This window comes from Zea mays, chromosome 2 (genome assembly GCF_902167145.1).
Source record: "Zea mays cultivar B73 chromosome 2, Zm-B73-REFERENCE-NAM-5.0, whole genome shotgun sequence".
Classification (NCBI taxonomy): Eukaryota; Viridiplantae; Streptophyta; class Magnoliopsida; order Poales; family Poaceae; genus Zea; species Zea mays.
In genome coordinates this window covers 236,255,242-236,273,951 of record NC_050097.1, presented here as the reverse complement: position 1 = coordinate 236,273,951, position 18,710 = coordinate 236,255,242, and the positions used below count along the sequence as shown (strand labels likewise).

General features: G+C 45.1%; 1 protein-coding gene across 6 annotated transcripts; it reads right to left on the bottom strand.

Moving 5' to 3' along the window:
- Positions 1–15,231: 15,231 nt before the first annotated feature.
- LOC103648173 (laccase-15) lies at positions 15,232–17,986 on the bottom strand. 6 transcript variants are annotated; one of them, XM_020548714.1, is made up of 5 exons: positions 17,704–17,986; positions 17,547–17,627; positions 17,357–17,476; positions 15,828–17,284; positions 15,232–15,738 (listed from the first exon to the last, which is right to left on the bottom strand). In XM_020548714.1, exons 3-5 carry the CDS (start codon positions 17,467–17,469, stop codon positions 15,563–15,565), a joined length of 1,746 nt encoding a protein of 581 aa, XP_020404303.1. In that variant the 5' UTR covers positions 17,470–17,476; positions 17,547–17,627; positions 17,704–17,986; the 3' UTR covers positions 15,232–15,562. The 6 variants fall into 6 exon arrangements, with proteins under 6 accessions (XP_020404303.1, XP_020404302.1, XP_020404301.1 ...); XM_020548713.2 differs by having other exon boundaries at positions 17,547–17,986; XM_020548712.2 differs by lacking the exon at positions 17,547–17,627 and having other exon boundaries at positions 17,357–17,538.
- Between the last annotated feature and the right edge of the window lie 724 nt (positions 17,987–18,710).

Below are 18,710 nucleotides of genomic sequence, written 5' to 3'. Positions count from 1 at the left end.
AAAAATATTATTTTTAGTTTCTAAGAAGTCACATTTTTAGTTTTATATTTGGTACATAATTACTATCATTAGTGATATGGACACATCACACTTTCGAGTCGAGTGCACATGACGCTCCTCCAATTGTTATACAATGACCAATAACTAAAGCTCAAATACGCAATTAAATCTAGATTTGATCTAGTTCTTAAGCAATTAGATTGCTACCTAATAATGTTATCATACTTAAAACATCAGAGAGGAACATGAAGTACTTGAAGAGAGATGTGTAGATGGAGGAGACCAACAAGGACATCCAAGTCAAGCGGGAGACCTAGTCCAACATGAGTTTGAATCTGGCTCAGTCTCTAGGAACAGCTAGTAGCAAGAAGGATGTCCAATACACATATAGAGTCCATTTTTGATGATCCGCCTACGCATGACAACATAATTTCATAAGATAACCAATGGTGTTGGTTTAACATCAAAATTCCATCGAAGGTACTTGTTTTTACAAAAAGTGATTAAACTAGAATCAGAATTGTGAAATCGCATTTCAGAAGGTTATGCACATTTCATAGGCAATGTGGTGAAGCCCACAAGTTTAATGGCATTTGGGAGAATCCACTTCTCACTAGAGAAATTATCCAAATTTATCAATAAATGTTTGATGTAGTAAAAAACATGTAGTGAAAATGGATAAGATTTTATCAAATAAGGATAGTAATGGCACTACAAGTTGTAGCCAATAACTGATAGTGATACGATACATATAATTGCTTATTTGGCTTGCAATCATATGTGATGTATCACTACCATTTTTTTTGCTACAACAAGCAGTGATATTCTAAGATCACTTCTAGTTTTTATGGGCACTGGTAGTGTTACATTTAGTGAAAGGAGCTACGGACAACTAGAGGGGAACGGATAGCCTATTAAAATTCTCTACGGTCATAGCACTAGACATGTTGGTAAGTATAAAAGATAATCCTAATGGCCAATTTTTGCATTTTCTATTCATTTTAAAGCAATCATTCCTTCATAATTCTAATAGCAGGTTTAAATAAAACAACTAAAACATGAAAGTTACTAGAGGAATCAGCAATAACTAGTGAGCTACACAAGCAAAAGATCTGAACTACATACTCTACTCACTAGAGAGCTACTACTACACAAACAACTACATAAGCACAAGTTTTGCAATATAAATACAAGAATAAACCAACAAGTGCAAGTGATACATGAATTTATTCCAATGTCAACTTAATTTGCATTGAGGTGGATCCTATTAGATCACTGATTTACTAGCCATGCAAGCACACAAGCTCTACCCCTATGATTTGTCCACTAGTGTTAAGCTGGTAGGTAACCAAGAACCTCTGCAAGCCTCTTCAGAGTTGATCTTTGTGGAAATCTTATGGCAAGATCACAAAACCCCTCACAAAGCCACTGGTTGAATCCCCACACAATCACCAAGTAATGGTAAACTATCTCCACAAGCTCCAAACCGACAAGTGATGGCAATTACCAAGAGGATTTAGATATCCTCAGCGAAAATGACTAGCCTAGTGACATAAGAAGTAAACGCACTATTGCAATGCGCTAAAGCCTCTTCAATCTCACATGAATGAGATTTCAAGCTATACAAGTGAGTGAGAGGAGTTTTGGGATCTAGAGGGTTGTATCCATTTGTTGTAGTGGATGAGAAACCTCCAGAACTGAGCTCTCAACTATATATAGGGAGGGGTAAACTATTAAGTCTCGCCTTCCAATAGGCTATATACATGGTTGGTGATCTGACCACCTCGACCAACATTCTAATCATGAGTGACCAAAGGTCAACTATGACAGAGCCAACAACCACAATTTTAAATGGTCACATGTGCTCTTTTGTTTGGTGTTTATCTGGTGCGATCCACTAGATAAATTTGGTGGCACCCAAACATCTTAGTGTAGCAACACAAGAAGTGCAAGGTATCATTGAAAAAGTCCAAGCATAGTACCTAAGAAAGAAATATACATACAACCTTCAAAACCCATAGTGAAACCCATGTCATTACCACCCATTCTCTTTAGACCAACCTTTGTCATGGTCTAACCGCATGGTACCTAGATGGCTAGAGGGGTGAATAGCCTATAAGGATTATCCTACAATCTCATAAACCACCATAGCAAAGTTTGATTAATATAAAAATGGCATTCAAGCAACTACTTTGCACTAGAACCAATTTATCCTATGCCAGCCTTTAAACAATTCTAATAGTTAGGTCTTTAGTCTATGTTGATTAAGGCTAGCTACTATCAAGAGATATCAAGAAAATGTAATTATCACTAGTTACAATCTATACAATACTAGTTGATAAAATATCATACAATAAGTAAGTGAATGTAATTGCAAGAGTAAGTATAGTGAGCAAACCACATGGGGCAAGAGATGACACAAGGTATATCTCTGAGGCTCGATTCCTTGTCGACAACCTATGTCCTCATTATGGCGAGCCCAAGCTAGGTGGTTCAAGCACTAATTGGAATCACATGTCAAGCCCACACTTATGGCATAGTAAGAATTATACAAAAGGCACTCCACAAGCCATTATTTCACTTAAGTTGCAATTCACGAATCTCTCATGGGGAATGAGCACAAGAGCCTCTTACAATTGATTATCGGAGATTGCAACAACTCCATCAATAGCTACTCAACAGCCCCATGAACTCCAGGTCATCTAGGTGATGACAATAACTAAGAATAACAAGTGTATAACCAAACCAAGTAGCTCAACTAGTGCCACAAGATGCAACAACTATAAGCGATGCATGAAGAGCTCTCCAATCTCACATAAATGATGATCTACAAGATGAAGTGAGGGAAGTATGTTTCTCTAGCCTCAAGAGGTGTTCAAAAGTATATAGAGTGCAAGAATGATAGCCAAGACCGGCCAAGTGATCTATTTTTAGACCCACATTGAAATCATGTTTACCACTTGATGGGCTAAAATCAAGGGCACTGAACATGTCTGATGCATCGCTGGTTCCTGCAATGGACATGTCCAGTGCCTTCTATTCAAGGCAATGCCTTCCATTCAAGATACAACTATGAAGCCATTTGTTATTAGGCACCATTAATGATACGTTGTGTGGCATAGACAACAAACCCTATCAACCATGATACCACCTCGCACTTTGTCAAATAATCCTTTCTGGCCTTGATACAACCATCAAAATGGAGGAGATAATCACCAGACCCACCGTTAGAGGTCTACTAACCACAACACATGCTTGGGTTTGCTGCTAGACACGATATGAACATCCTAATGGGCACGCAATGTCTCCTATTCATGATACAACCATGAAATCGGTGGAGAGTACACATCCTTCATGATACATCTCATGGGCATGACCAATGAATTCTATTAGTCAAGATATAACCATCCGCTTTGGTAGATTGTCCCTACTAACCATGATACAACATCATGATACATTTCATAAATTTAGCTCATGTTATGCTTACGTCATGATTCTGAGAGCACCTAGAGGGGGGGTGAATAGGTGATCCTGTAAAAACTTGAAACTTAAAGCCACAAAACTTGGTTAGGAGTTAGCACAATAAAATCAAGTGGCTAAGGAGAGATCTTTGTGAAGCAAAATAGACATAGTGAGAACAAGCACAAGAGACACGAGGATTTATCCCGTGGTTCGGCCAAGTACAACACTTGCCTACTCCACGTTGTGGCGTCCCAACGGACGAGGATTGCACTCAACCCCTCTCAAGTGATCCTATGACCGACTATTGCCTACTTCACGCGCGGATTGCGCGACCGACCGTTGGCTCACCGGACAGTCCGGTGCCTCACCGGATAGACTGGTGAATTATAGTCGTACGCTGTTGACTTGGTTCCCGAGAGCAGCGACTTCGCCGCAGACGACTCACCGGACAGTCCGGTGCACCACCGGACAGTCCAGTGATTTAGCCGTACACCGCCGTTGAGACCCGAGAGCAGCCAGTTGACCAGACGCCAGCCTGGCGCACCGGACACTGTCTGGTGCACCACCGGACAGTCCGGTGCACCCAGACTGAGCAGAGTCTTGGCTGCTCGAGCCAAGTCTTTTCCAATTGTATTTTCTCTGATTCTAGCACTTAGACAAATATGTTAGTACACAAAAACCAATGTACTAAGTCTAGAATCATACCTTTGTGTTGACTTCGCACTTCTTTCACCATTTGGCATAGTTTCACACTTAAACCATTTGTGTTGGCACTTGATCACCAAAATACTTAGAAATGGCCCAAGGGCACATTTCCCTTTCAATCTCCCCCTTTTTGGTGATTTATGCCAACACAACAAAAAGCAACTAAAAGAAGTGCAACATCAATGTAAATGAGAACACAAATTTGTTTTGATTCAAATTTGGCATATTTGGATCATTCTTTGCCACCACTTGGTTTATTTTTGAAAATCAAACTCAATTTCCTATCTCTAAGTCAAACTCGCTTGTTGAGGCATAGAGAGAGGTATTCCAAGAGAAATTGATCAAGAATTCAAAAACTCCCCTTTTTCCCATAATCAAACATTCTCCCCACAAGAGACCAACTTTTGACAATAAGAGACAATAAGAGTATTTTGACAAACCAAAAGCTCTAATTCTATTATTTTCAAAATTCTCAAGTGGTAGTTGATCCATTTCTTGCTTTGGCCTTATTTTCTCCCCCTTTGGCATCAAGCACCAAAACGGGATCAATCTTGGCCCTTAAACCCCATTGCCTCACCAAAATCTTCAAATAAGAGTAAAAAGGCAATAAGGGTATTGAGATGAACTTGGAGTAAGTTACCCTCTCATCGGAGTGCAGTGGAAGTCTTGCATGGTCCAAGTTCACCTTTCCCTTTCAATCCACCTTTGAGACTAAATCAAGCCAGCTCAAACACATGGTTAGTCTCAAAGGGTCAAGTTGTAGCACATCTCCCCCTAAATATGTGCATCACTTGCAAATGGACTTGTGAGGTCCGGGGAGTGCTTGTACAACTTGATCACCATAAACAAAAAGCATTAAAGTGCATAAAGGAACATGATCAAGGGCATAAACACATGTATGCTATAAATCAATCCAAGTTCCGCGAATCTAAGACATTTAGCTCACTACGCAGCCTGCAAAAGGTCTTCTCATCTAAAGGCTTGGTAAAGATATCGGCTAGCTGGTTCTCGGTGCTAACATAAAACACTTCGATATCTCCCTTTTGCTGGTGGTCTCTCAAAAAGTGATGCCGGATGTCTATGTGTTTTGTGCGGCTGTGCTCAACAGGATTATCCGCCATGCGGATTGCACTCTCATTGACACATAGGAGTGGGACTTTGCTCAGATTGTAGCCAAAGTCCCTGAGGGTTTGCCTCATCCAAAGTAGTTGTGCGCAACACTGTCCTGCGGCAACATACTCGGCCTCAGCGGTGGATAGGGCAACGGAGGTTTGTTCTTAGAACTCCACGACACCAGGGACCTTCCTAGGAATTGGCACGTCCCTGATGTACTCTTCCTATCGACCTTACATCCAGCATAATCGGAGTTTGAATATCCAATTAAGTCAAAGGTAGACCCCTTTGGATACCAGATCCTGAAGCAAGGCGTAGCGACTAAATATCTAAGAATTCGCTTAACGGCCATAAGGTGACACTCCCTTGGATCAGATTGAAATCTAGCACACATGCATACGCTAAGCATAATATCCAGTCTACTAGCACATAAATAAAGTCAAGACCCTATCATAGACCGGTGTGCCTTTTGATCAATGGACTTACCTCCTTTGTTGAGGTCGACATGTCCGTCGGTTCCCATTGGAGTCTTTGCGAGCTTGGCGTCCTTCATCCCAAACCGCTTGAGCAAGTCTTGCGTATACTTCGTTTGAGAGATGAAGGTGCCATCCTTGAGTTGCTTCACTTGGAACCCAAGGAAGTAGTTCAACTCGCCCATCATCGACATCTCGAATTTCTGCATCATCACCCTGCTAAACTCTTCACAAGACTTTTGGTTAGTAGAACCAAATATTATGTCATTGACATAAATTTGGCACATAAATAAGTCACCATCACATGTCTTAGTGAAAAGAGTTGGATCGGCTTTCCCAACCTTGAAAGCATTAGCAATTAAAAAGTCTCTAAGGCATTCATACCATGCTCTTGGGGCTTGCTTAAGTCCATAGAGCGCCTTAGAGAGCTTACACACGTGGTCGGGGTACCGTTCATCCTCGAAGCCAGGGGGTTGCTCCACGTACACCTCCTCCTTGATTGGCCCGTTGAGGAAAGCGCTCTTCACATCCATTTGGTACAACCTGAAAGAATGGTGAGCGGCATAGGCTAACAAAATACAAATTGACTCTAGCCTAGCCACAGGAGCGAAAGTCTCCTCGAAGTCCAAACATGCGACTTGGCATAACCTTTTGTCACAAGTCGAGCCTTGTTCCTTGTCACCACCCCGTGCTCGTCCTGTTTGTTGCGGAACATCCACTTGGTTCCCACAACATTTTGCTTGGGACGTGGCACCAGTGTCCAAACTTCATTTCGCTTGAAGTTGTTGAGCTCTTCCTGCATGGCCAACACCTAGTCCGGATCTAGCAAGGCGTCTTCTACCCTGAAAGGCTCAATAGAAGAGACAAAAGAGTAATGCTCACAAAAATTAGCTAATCTAGAGCGAGTGGTTACTCCCTTGCTAATGTCACCCAAAATCTGGTCGACGGGATGGTTCCTTTGAATCATCGCTCGAACTTGAGTTGGAGGGGCCTGTGGTGCTTCTTCCTCTTCAACTTGGACATCTTGTGCTCCCCCTTGATCACACGCCTCTTCTTGAGGGACCTGTTCGTCATCTTGAGTTGGGGGATGCACCGTTGTTGAGGAAGAAGGTTGATCTTGCTCCTTGTGTTCCTGTGGTCGCACGTCTCCAATCGCCATGGTACGAATCACGTCCGTTGGAACATCATCCTCATCTACATCATCAAGATCAACTTGCTCTCTCGGAGAGCCATTAGTCTCATCAAATACAACGTCGCTAGAGACTTCAACCAAACCCGATGATTTGTTGAAGAATCTATATGCCTTTGTATTTGAGTCATAACCTAACAAAAACCCTTCTACAGCTTTGGGAGCAAATTTTGAATTTCTACCTTTCTTCACCAGAATGTAGCATTTACTCCCAAAAACTCGAAAATACGAAACGTTGGGTTTGTTACCGGTTAGAAGCTCATATGAAGTCTTCTTGAGGAGGCGATGGAGGTAGACCCGGTTTATTGCGTGGCAAGCCGTGTTCACGGCTTCCGACCAAAACCGCTCGGGCATCTTGAATTCTCCAAGCATCATCCTCACCATGTCTATGAGCGTCCTGTTCTTCCTCTCTACTACACCATTTTGCTGTGGTGTGTAGGGAGCGGAGAACTCGTGCTTGATCCCTTCCTCCTCAAGAAACTCCTCCATCTGCAGGTTCTAGAACTCGGACCCATTGTCGCTCCTTATCTTCTTCACCTTGAGCTCAAATTCATTTTGAGCTCTCCTTAGGAAGCGCTTGAGGGTCCCTTGGGTTTCAGATTTATCCTAGAAAAAGAATACCCAAGTGAAGCGGGAAAAATCATCAACAATAACAAGACCATACTTACTTCCCCCGATGCTGAGGTAGGCGATGGGTCCGAAGAGGTCCATATGCAATAGCTCCAGAGGTCTTGATGTAGTCATCACATTCTTGTGTGATGAGCACTTCCCACTTGTTTACCTGCTTCACAAGCTGCACAAGGTCTATCTTTTTCGAAATACACATTTGTTAGACCTAACACATGTTCTCCCTTTAGAAGTTTATGAAGGTTCTTCATCCCCACATGTGCTAGACGGCGATGCCACAACCAGCCCATGCTAGTCTTAGCAATTAAGCATGCATCTAGACCGGCCTCCTCCTTTGCAAAATCAACTAAATAGAGTTTGTCGTCTAGTACACCCTTAAAGGCTAATGAACCATCACTCCTTCTAAAGACAGACACATCTACATTTGTGAATAAGCAATTGTATCCCATATTACATAATTGACTAACCGATAGAAGATTATAACCTAGCGACTCTACTAAAAATACATTGGAGATAGAGTGCTCATTTGAGATGGCTATCTTGCCTAATCCTTTAACCTTGCATTGATTCCCGTCACCGAATATGATTGAATCTTGGGAATCTTTATTCTTGACGTAGGAGGTGAACATCTTCTTCTCCCCCGTCATGTGGTTTGTGCATCCGCTGTCGATAATCTAGCTTGATCCCCTGGATGCATAAACCTGCAAGGCAAATTAGGCTTGGGTCTTAGGTACCCAACTCTTGTTGGGTCCTACAAGGTTAGTTACAATAGCCTTAGGGACCCAAATGCAAGTCTTATCTCCCTTGCACTTTGCCCCTAATTTCCTAGCAATCACTTTCTTATCCTTTCTACAAATTGCAAAGGAAGCATTGCAAGCATGGTAAATTGTAGAGTGTTTATTACTTACATTCCTAGGTACATGAACAACATTTCTTCTAGGCATATGATAAATAACATTTTTCCTAGCCAATTTTCTACCATGCATAATAGAGGAACTTGAAGCAATCATGGTATGTGAATCAAAGGCATTATAACTTCTATCATAATGAACATTCCTGGAATGTCTCCTATCATCATACATGAAAGCATGGTTCTTTTGAGCATTATTAGCCATAGGAGCCTTCCCTTTCTCCTTGGCGGAGATGGGAGCCTTATGACTGGTTAAGTTCTTGGCTTCCCTCTTAAAGCCAAGCCCATCCTTAATTGAGGGATGTCTACCAATAGTATAGGCATCCCTTGCAAATTTTAATTTATCAAATTCATTTTTGCTAGTCTTAAGTTGAGCATTAAGACTAGCCACTTCATCATTTAATTTAGAAATGGAAACTAGGTGTTCACTACAAGCATCAACATTAAAATCTTTACACCTATTGCAAATCACAACATGTTCTACACAAGAGGTTGATTTATTAGCTATTTCTAACTTAGCACTCAAGTCATCATTGATACTTTTTAAGCTAGAGATAGATTCATGGCATGTAGACAATTCACATGAAAGCACTTCATTTCTTTTAACTTCTAGAGCAAGAGAATTTTGTGCACTAACAAATTTACCATGCTCTTCATATAAAAGGTCCTCTTGCTTTTCTAACAATTTATTCTTCTCATTCAAAGCATCAATTAATTCATTGATTTTATCAATTTTGGTTCTATCTAAACCTTTGAATAGACTAGCATAGTCTACTTCATCATCACTAGATTCATCATCACTTGAGGAAGCGTAAGTAACAGTATTACGAGTGCTTACCTTCTTTTCTCTTGCCATGAGACAGGTGTGGTGCTCATGGGGAAGAGGGATGATTTGTTGAAGGCGGTGGCGGCGAGTCCTTCGTCATCGGAGTCGGACGAAGAACAATCCGAGTCCCACTCTTTGCCAAGGTGTGCCTCGCTTTTAGCCTTCTTGTAAGTCTTCTTCTTTCCCCTCTTCTTCTCTTGATCCTGGTCACTATCATTATCAGGACAATTAGCAATAAAGTGACCAACCGCACTTGAAGTAGGAGCGCTTTCTCTTCGTCTTGTTCTTTTTGGGATGCTCCTTGCGACCCTTTAGCGCCGTCTTGAAGCGCTTGATGATGAGGGCCATTTCTTCCTCGTTGAGCCCCGCCGCCTCAACTTGCGCCACCTTGCTAGGTAGCGCCTCCCTGCTACTTATTGCTTTGAGAGCAACGGTTTGAGGCTCGTGGATTGGGCCATTCAACGCCTCATCAACGTATCTCGCCTCCTTGATCATCATTCGCCCGCTTACAAACTTCCCAAGTATTTCCTCGGGCAACATCTTGGTGTACCTAGGATTTTCACGAATAGAATTTACAAGATGTGGATCAAGGACAGTGAAAGACCTTAGCATTAGGCGGACGACGTCGTGGTCCATCCATCTCGTGCTTCCATAGCTCCTTATTTTGTTGACCAGGGTCTTGAGCCTGTTATATGTTTGGGTTGGCTCCTCCCCCTGATCATTGCGAACCTCCCTAGTTTGCCCTCCACCAACTCCATCTTGGTGAGCATGGTGACGTCATTTCCCTCATGAGAGATCCTAAGGGTGTCCCAAATCTGCTTGGCGTTATCCAAGCCGCTCACCTTATGGTATTCATCCCTGCACAATGACGCTAAAAGAACAGTAGTAGCTTGTGCATTTTTGTGAATTTGTTCGTTGATGAACATGGGACTATTCGTACTATCAAATTGCATTCCATTTTCTATTATCTCCCATATACTTGGATGGAGAGAGAACAAGTGGCTACGCATTTTGTGACTCCAAAATCCGTAGTCCTCTCCATCAAAGTGAGGAGGTTTACCAAGGGGAATGGAAAGCAAATGAGCATTGGAACTTTGCGGAATACGAGAGTAATCAAAAGAAAAGTTAGAGTTAACTGTCTTCTTTTTCTCGTAGTCGTTGTCGTCGTCGTCCTTTTGGGAAGAAGAAGACTCGTCGCTGTCGTCGTAGTAGACGATCTTCTTGATACACCTCTTCTTCTTCCCGTCCTTCTTCTTATGACTTGAGCCCGAGTCAGTGGGCTTGTCGTCTTTTGGCTCATTGATGAAGGACTCCTTCTCCTTGTCGTTGATCACCATCCCCTTTCCCTTAGGATCCATCCCTTCGGCCGATTAGTCCCTTTCTTGAAGAGAACGGCTCCGATACCAATTGAGAGCACCTAGAGGGGGGGTGAATAGGTGATCCTGTAAAAACTTGAAACTTAAAGCCACAAAACTTGGTTAGGAGTTAGCACAATAAAATCAAGTGGCTAAGGAGAGCTCTTTGTGAAGCAAAATAGACACAGTGAGAACAAGCACAAGAGACATGAGGATTTATCCCATGGTTCGGCCAAGTACAACACTTGCCTACTCCACGTTGTGGCGTCCCAACGGACGAGGATTGCACTCAACCCCTCTCAAGTGATCCGATGATCGACTTGAATACCACGGTGTTCTTCTTTCTTTACTCTTTCCCGTTTGCGAGGAATCTCCACAACTTGGAGTCTCTCGCCCTTACAATGAGAATCAAAGTGAAAGCACTAGAGTAAGGGAGGGAAGCAACACACACAAATCCACAACAATACGCACACACACGGCCAAGACTTGAGCTCAAATGAATATCACAAGGTTCTCACTAGAACGGAGCTCAAATCACTAAGAATGTCAAACGAGTGCGCAAAGATGAAGTGTGAATGATCAAGAATGCTCAAAGTATGCTTGGTGTTCTCCTTCATGCGCCTAGGGGTCCCTTTTATAGCCCCAAGGCAGCTAGGAGCCGTTGAGAGCAATCCAAGAAGGCAATTCTTGCCTTCTGTCGACTGGCGCACCGGACAGTCCGGTGTACCACCAGACACTGTTCGGTGCGGATTTCTTTCCTATTCTGGCGCAGCCGACCGTTGGAGACTTGGAGCCATTAGCGCACCGGACACTGTCCGGTGCACACCGGACAGTCCGGTGAATTATAGCCGTACGCTGTTGACTTGGTTCCCGAGAGCAGCGACTTCGCCGCAGACGACTCACCGGACAGTTCGGTGCACCACCGGACAGTCCGGTGATTTAGCCGTACGCCGCCGTTGAGACCCGAGAGCGGCCATTTGACCAGACACCAGCCTGGCGCACCGGACACTGTCCGGTGCACCCAGACTGAGCAGAGTCTTGGCTGCTCGAGCCAAGTCTTTTCCAATTGTATTTTGTCTGATTCTAGCACTTAGACAAATATGTTAGTACACAAAAACCAATGTACTAAGTCTAGAATCATACCTTTGTGTTGACTTTGCACTTCTTTCACCATTTGGCATAGTTTCATAATTAAACCATTTGTGTTGGCACTTGATCACCAAAATACTTAGAAATGGCCCAAGGACACATTTCCCTTTCAGATTCGACCATGTGTAGATCATTATTGATGCTTATTTGTCATGACACAACATACCTAGATAGCAGTCCAAGCCTATTACATGATACAACTTCAACCTTATTAGTGGATGGTAGACATCCTTGGTGATACGTCCTATAGACTTAGGACTCGATGGCTAGTCGTCAGGATATGATCATCCGAACGAGCATGTCGAGCTTCCTATTCAAGATATTGCCTACAAGTCAGTGAACCATAGGTATCCTTCACACATGTTGTTCGAACTCAGCCCTTGATGCCTATTCATCAGGCCACCCCAGTCGACTGTATACCAGCAACTACATATGCTTTAGTGTGTAGCTAGGCCATCAAATGGAGGACATTATCACCAAACTTAGTGTTAGGGGTCTACGAGCTAGGACACACCCTTGTGTGTTTTGAGAATAAGTTAAAATTGACAACACATTCCTTGGACACTATTATGGGTCTAGTAGCCACTACACTTTCTTGGGTGTTGCCAGGCATGATACAGGAATTCTAGTGGGTAGGCAATGCCTCCCATTCTTGATACAACCTTAAATATAATGTGCTATTAGGAACAGTATGAACATTCTATGGGCAGGCAATGCCTCCCATTCAAGATACAATCTTGAAGCCGATTGATATTAGGCATCATTCATGGTATGATTTGTGGACATGTCCAAAAAATCCTACAATTGTGATACGACCTTCCACTTCTGCAAATCATCCCTATCAGCCTTTATACAATTGTCAAAGTGGAAAACATGATTGTTAGACTCACTATTAGGGTTCTACTAGCCATGACACATGCTTTGTTGTGCTACTAGGCATGATATGACCATTCTAGTGGGCATGCAATGCCTCCCATTCATGATATAACCTCGAAGTCGGTGGATAGTATACATCCATCATGATATGTCTTGTGAGCTTGACCAATGAATCTTATCACTTATGATACAACCATCCACTTTAGTAGGTTATCCTGATTGGCCTTTATACAACATGATACATTTGATAGATTTAGCTCCTATTGTGCTTGCATCATGATACAACCATATATAGAACATTGTTAATGCTTATCTATCATGGTACAAAATACCTAGATGGCAGACCAAGCCTATCGTTCATGGTATAGCCTCAACCTTGATGGATGGTAGGCATCCCTCATGATACCTCATGTGGACTTAAGCCTTAATGGCTAGTCATCATGATACAATCATTCCAACAGGCATGTCGTGCTTCTCATTCATGAAACCGCTTTGATATATCCATCAAAATGGAGGAAGCAATCACCAGACTTACTGTTAGGGGCCTATGAATAGGACACCCCTTGTTTGTTTTGTCAAGTAGTTAAAATGGATGGCACAATCCTCAGACACTCTATTAGGCGCTTATTGGCCATGACAAGCCACAAATACGCCCTTGGATGTGTTTCCAAATAGGTAAAGTGAATGCAACAATCCCCAAACTATATATTAGGGGCCTACTAGCCACAACGCATGCTTGAGTGTGCTGTTAGGCATGATACGACCATTTTAGCAGGCAAACAATGCATCCCTTTCATGATACAACCCTGAAGTTGGTGAACATTAGGCATACTTCATGATACGTCTTGTGGGCATGATCGATAATCCTATCAACATGATTGAGGTATCCACTTCGGTAGGTCGTTCATGTCAAACGTGATACACACATCAAATGCATTTCATGGTCTTAGATCCCGCTATGCTTACGTCATGATACGACTACATAAATAAGGATAACAATGCTTATTTGGCATGATACAACATGTCTAGATGGCAGACCACATGCCTATCATTCATGATACAACCTCAACCTTGGTGGATGGTAGGCATCCTTTATGATACGTCCTATAGACTCAAACCTCAAGGGCTAGCTACTCATCATGACATGATTAGTCCAACGAGCATGTCATGCTTCTCGTTCGTGATACTGTCTACAAGTTAGTGAATAGCATGCATCCTTTGTGACATGTCATTTGGACTTAGCCCATGATGCCTATCCGCCAGGTTGTCCTTGTTGACCACCTACTGGCTATGGCACATGCTTGGGTGTGTTGTTAGGGCATTAAAATGGAGGACATAATTGACAGACTCATTGTTAGGGGCCTTCAAGCTAGGACACATTATTGTGTGTTTTGCCAAGAAATTAAACTAGATGACACAATCCGCAAACACTCTATTAGGGGCCTATTGACCACAAAACGTGTTTGTGTGTGTTGCTAGTCATCATATGGACATTCCAGTGGGCACACAATGCCTCACATTCAAGATACAACCTCAAAGTCGGACGATAGTAGGCAACATTCATGATACAATCGTATCATGACACTACACTTGGACAATGGTGCCATCCTGGGCTTTTGAATTTGCAGATCGGGGTCTCGAAACATGCTAATTGGGCCACACAAGGTCACAATTATGATGGTTTGATAGTAACTTGATTCGTAGTTGTCAACTTTGGGCCTAGAATATAGGACCCATTTGTCTCCCCTGTGTCATCTGCTTCCTCACTCCCTCTGTCACTACTATTACTCTTTCCTACACCATTGTAGAACGAGCACTAGCACCAGCAGTAGCCCACCAACAACATCCAAAGCATCTCTGAGCAATAAAAGTAACACCACCTCTAAAGTGGTCATGGAAAGCCTATATGCATGCTCCCTCCTATCTTCCACATGTCTACCGAGCTTGTTCAGAGTTAAGGCCCGATGATGGCCACCCATGGGCGAGCTATGCTCCTTGCCTTCAATTTTGGTAGTGGCTATATTCATTCTTTGGCAGGCCTTTGTTGTATAGTATTATCTTAACTAGACCAAGGACAATGAGTGGTGTTTGGACGAGCATAGTATGGAGTGGGGAAGGAGTGAGAGAGGGATGACTTATGGGCCCATATGAGAGGTGCATAGTCAACAACTTGGACCTCATGTGCCTCGATTAGCAAGTTTGTGGACTTGGATATGCAACTTCTCAAGTTAGGGATCATGATAGCACAAACATGTAAATTGTACCTCGTGTGACCCGTTTACCAAGTTTGGGAACCTGATGTGGAACTTGGAAGGTTAGGGAGTTAGATGGCAATGTTGTGCAAATTTAGATACTAGATCCATCATTGCCATATTCATGTCACCATTGAGTTAGCATGCCACGTCAGCGTATGGGGGTAGATTGAAACTTGTTCGGATTATTATTAGAGAGCGGATTATTATTAGAGAGCCGCAACATGTTTAGTGACCCAAAAATCAAAAGTTCTAGATGACAATGCCTCTCAAGTTTAGGGACCAACCAAAGTATTTTACTCGAAAAGTTACTAGATATATATGTAGCAACAAATTTATACTTATTTACTGCTTTAGGCCTTGTTTGTTTCTATCGGATTGCAGCCGGAATCGTTCCAGCTAATCAAAGTTTATATAAATTAGAGAAGCAATCCGATTAGAAATCGTTCCGACTCACCAATCCGGCACAAACGAACAAGGTCTTACTGTAACCACAAGTGGGGGGGGGGGGACTTTAAAACCATGCATAGCAAATCTTGTTGTCCAATTGCTGGTTTAGCTAATCATCAAGCTGGTGCCGAGAGTTAGACTCGCCACACGCGTATGCATGAACAGCTGTGGTCATTTAGCTTTGAGGAAGAATTTCTCCAGGCATCAGAACATTGCCATGGCTACACGATGAGACTACCGCCGGCGGTGGAGGCAGAGAAGTGTCAGCCGTCGTCCCATCCTCCACAATGAACACTGCAGCCATGCCCATGGACAAATGGAAATCATAGTGGCAGTGCATGAACCACATCCCTGTACACAAACACAGATAGTTAGATCCATGCATCTGCATGCATCCAATACGTGTGATATGTACATTTCTCCCATTCCTCTGAAAGTACCTGGATTGTCGGCGACGAATCTGACGGCGGCCCAACCGAGGCTGGGGACGAGGACGGTGTTCCTCACCGGCGGGTCCACCAGGTTGTACCTCGCCACGTCCCTCGCCGCGTCGTAGTTCCCGAGCCCCTGGGCGAGCACGAACATGTCGTGCCCGTGCAGGTGCATGGGGTTGGAGTCGCCCTGCCACAGCGCCGTGCTCTGGAACACCAAGTCCACCACGGCCCCGTGCCGGAACCGCCGCACCGCCGTCGCCCTGCTCGTCGGCTCCAGCTCCTCCTCCTCGGGCCCCGTCGGCTGCAGCGCGCGGTCCGTGAAGTTGAACGCCCTCGGTGGCACGTCAGGGAGCCGGACCACCACCGCCACGTCGTCGTCGTCGTCGTCCACGCCGTTGCCGCTTCTGTTGCGGTAGTACGCGTCCAGCATCGGGGTCGTCGCCGCCGCGGGCGGCAGCTCGAAGGAGACGTTGTTCATGGTCGCCACGGTGATGGTCTCGTCGCTGTCCCCTCGCTCGCACCACCGCTGGCCTCGCCGCCGGCAGACGGACCCGAGCGCCAGCGCCACGAACATACGCTCGTCCGCCTGCGCCGACGGAACCGGTTGCCGGCGCAGGCTGGTCAGGTTGCCGCGGAAGTAGAAGGACGTCATCATGTCGTAGTCGTCCGGCATCTCGGGCGCCACAGGAGCGTCATCATCTGATGACGATCTCGGACGACGACGACGTGACGACCTCGGCGCGCCGCTGCTGTACGCCGTCGTGTACCGCACCGTGGCTCTGGTGGCGAACGCCGGGATCTGGGGGTCCGGCGGCGGCGTCAGGATGGGCTTAGCGACCATGTAGTACGACGAGGCGGGGCGCGCTGATGCGACCACCAGGGCGTCCACCGTCTCGCCGGGCGAGACGGCGAGGACGTCGGTGCGGTACGGCCTGACGTAGTTGGCGTCGCCGGCGACCACCGTGAACACGTGGCCGGCGATCCTGAGGTAGTACTCGGAGAAGAGGGCGGCGTTGACGACCCGTAGCAGGTACGTCTTGCCAGGCTCGACGTCCAGCACGTACCCGTCCTCCACGCCGGCCCCCTCGCAGGCGCGGAATAGGTCTCCAAGCTTGCCGTTGATGGTGGCCGCGCTGGGCTGGTCGTCGAGGTGGCCGTGCGCGAAGTCCCTGTCCATCTGCTCCAGGTCCGTCTCCCACCACTCCCCTATGACGATGGGGACCTCCGCGTGAGGCTTGGGAAACGGGTAATACGAGTCGTCGTCGGCGCGTCGTCTCGGCCGGATGATGAAGGCTCCGTGCACGGTGCCGCGGAGGCTGAAGACGTGCGCGTGCCACCACAGCGTCCCTTCCTGCCCGGCCACGTCGAACCGGTAGGTGAAGTTGTGGCCCGGCAGGATGGGGCACTGGGTGACCATTGGCACGCCATCGGCCCAGCAGTTCCGCTGCTGCTTCACCCCGTGCCTGCACAATCTTTTCTGTTTGAGATCGATCGAGCGAGCGAGCGAGAGGAGGAAGAAACAACGGGTCGGCTACCAGTGTATTGTCAGGTTGTGGGGCGACTGGTTCACGACGTGAACTGCCACGGAGTCACCTTCGGTGGCTTCTATCACCGGCCCCGGCAGCTGCCCGTTCACCACGGTGACCATGGTCTCCCTGCACAGGTGTGTCATGCTCATCTGGCTCACCTACACATATACATGCATGCATGGTAGGTCCTACGAACCATCATTATACAGACCAAGACCAGGCTAGCTCTCGTCGTCAATGGCTTGCTAAGAATGCATGCAGAACGGCCGGCTGTGTGCTGGTTTTCAGAGTTCTCAGGAAGTAGCAGAGATGTGCAGGTCAGTCAAATCAAACAAGATATGCAAGCTGCTTACAACGAAGGTTTGCTCGACGAGTGCCGCAGGCGCTCGCGTAGTACTCATGGCGGCGAAGAGAACGAAGACAGCAGCAGTGACCGCTGCGGCCATGGCGGCGCCGGGGAGGTTCCGATCCAGCAGCTCTCCACTGCAGAATGCAGATCTGTAGTATGCATGGTTTGCTGTGCAGTGTACTTCTTTCTATACATCGTGTAGTCAGTCGCGTTCGGAAGGTGACCAGTGACCTCCTTACCGTCGTCGTGAGTGGCTGCGTTGACGAAGGGAGATCTAGACGACGAGGCCCCGAGTCGCTCCTGTATTATATGTGTGCCGGCCGGTGGAGCTAGTGCGCTGATGACGGAGATCATTAATTGCGTGTCGCGGGAACAGCCGGCAACAGATTCAGTCTTTCTGGTTACCAGTGTTTTTTTTTCTTCTTCTTTTTGCTTGCGTTGAGTCCTGGACTGCCAGCCTCGTCCCGCGTGGTATACAATATCTTATACTCCCTCTATAATAAAACCACATTTTCGGGAAACGAGAGAACTTCAATTAACTAGAGTTATATAAGAGCATCTCAAAAAAAGAGCTCTAAACAAAGTTGTATTTTAAAATATATGATTTGAAACCCTAAATCACTCTCCAGCAGTGGTCTTATTTCATAAAAATTCATCAAACGATTATAAGGTTCGGTCTATCAGGCTCTAAATATAGTCCTCATGTACTAGACCTATATCCTCGTTTCCTCTTAATCTACTACTATTTGTTTCCTAATAACAAATTAGTGAGGGATAATTGAACTACTCACTCCGCATTGTAAAGATTCTTTGAAAGTAGCAAAGCAGTAATTGAACTACTCACTCCCCCAAATTAGTGAGGGATAATACGGTCTTTTTAAGGTCGGTTTGAATTTTTATATTTTAGGACAGAAGTATTATTTATGTTGCTCGTCATCCAGCTTCATAGTTTTTCGTATTTCATGTGCCTTCTTCCGCAGGAAGCAATGACTCGTTGTGTAGAAAACTAGA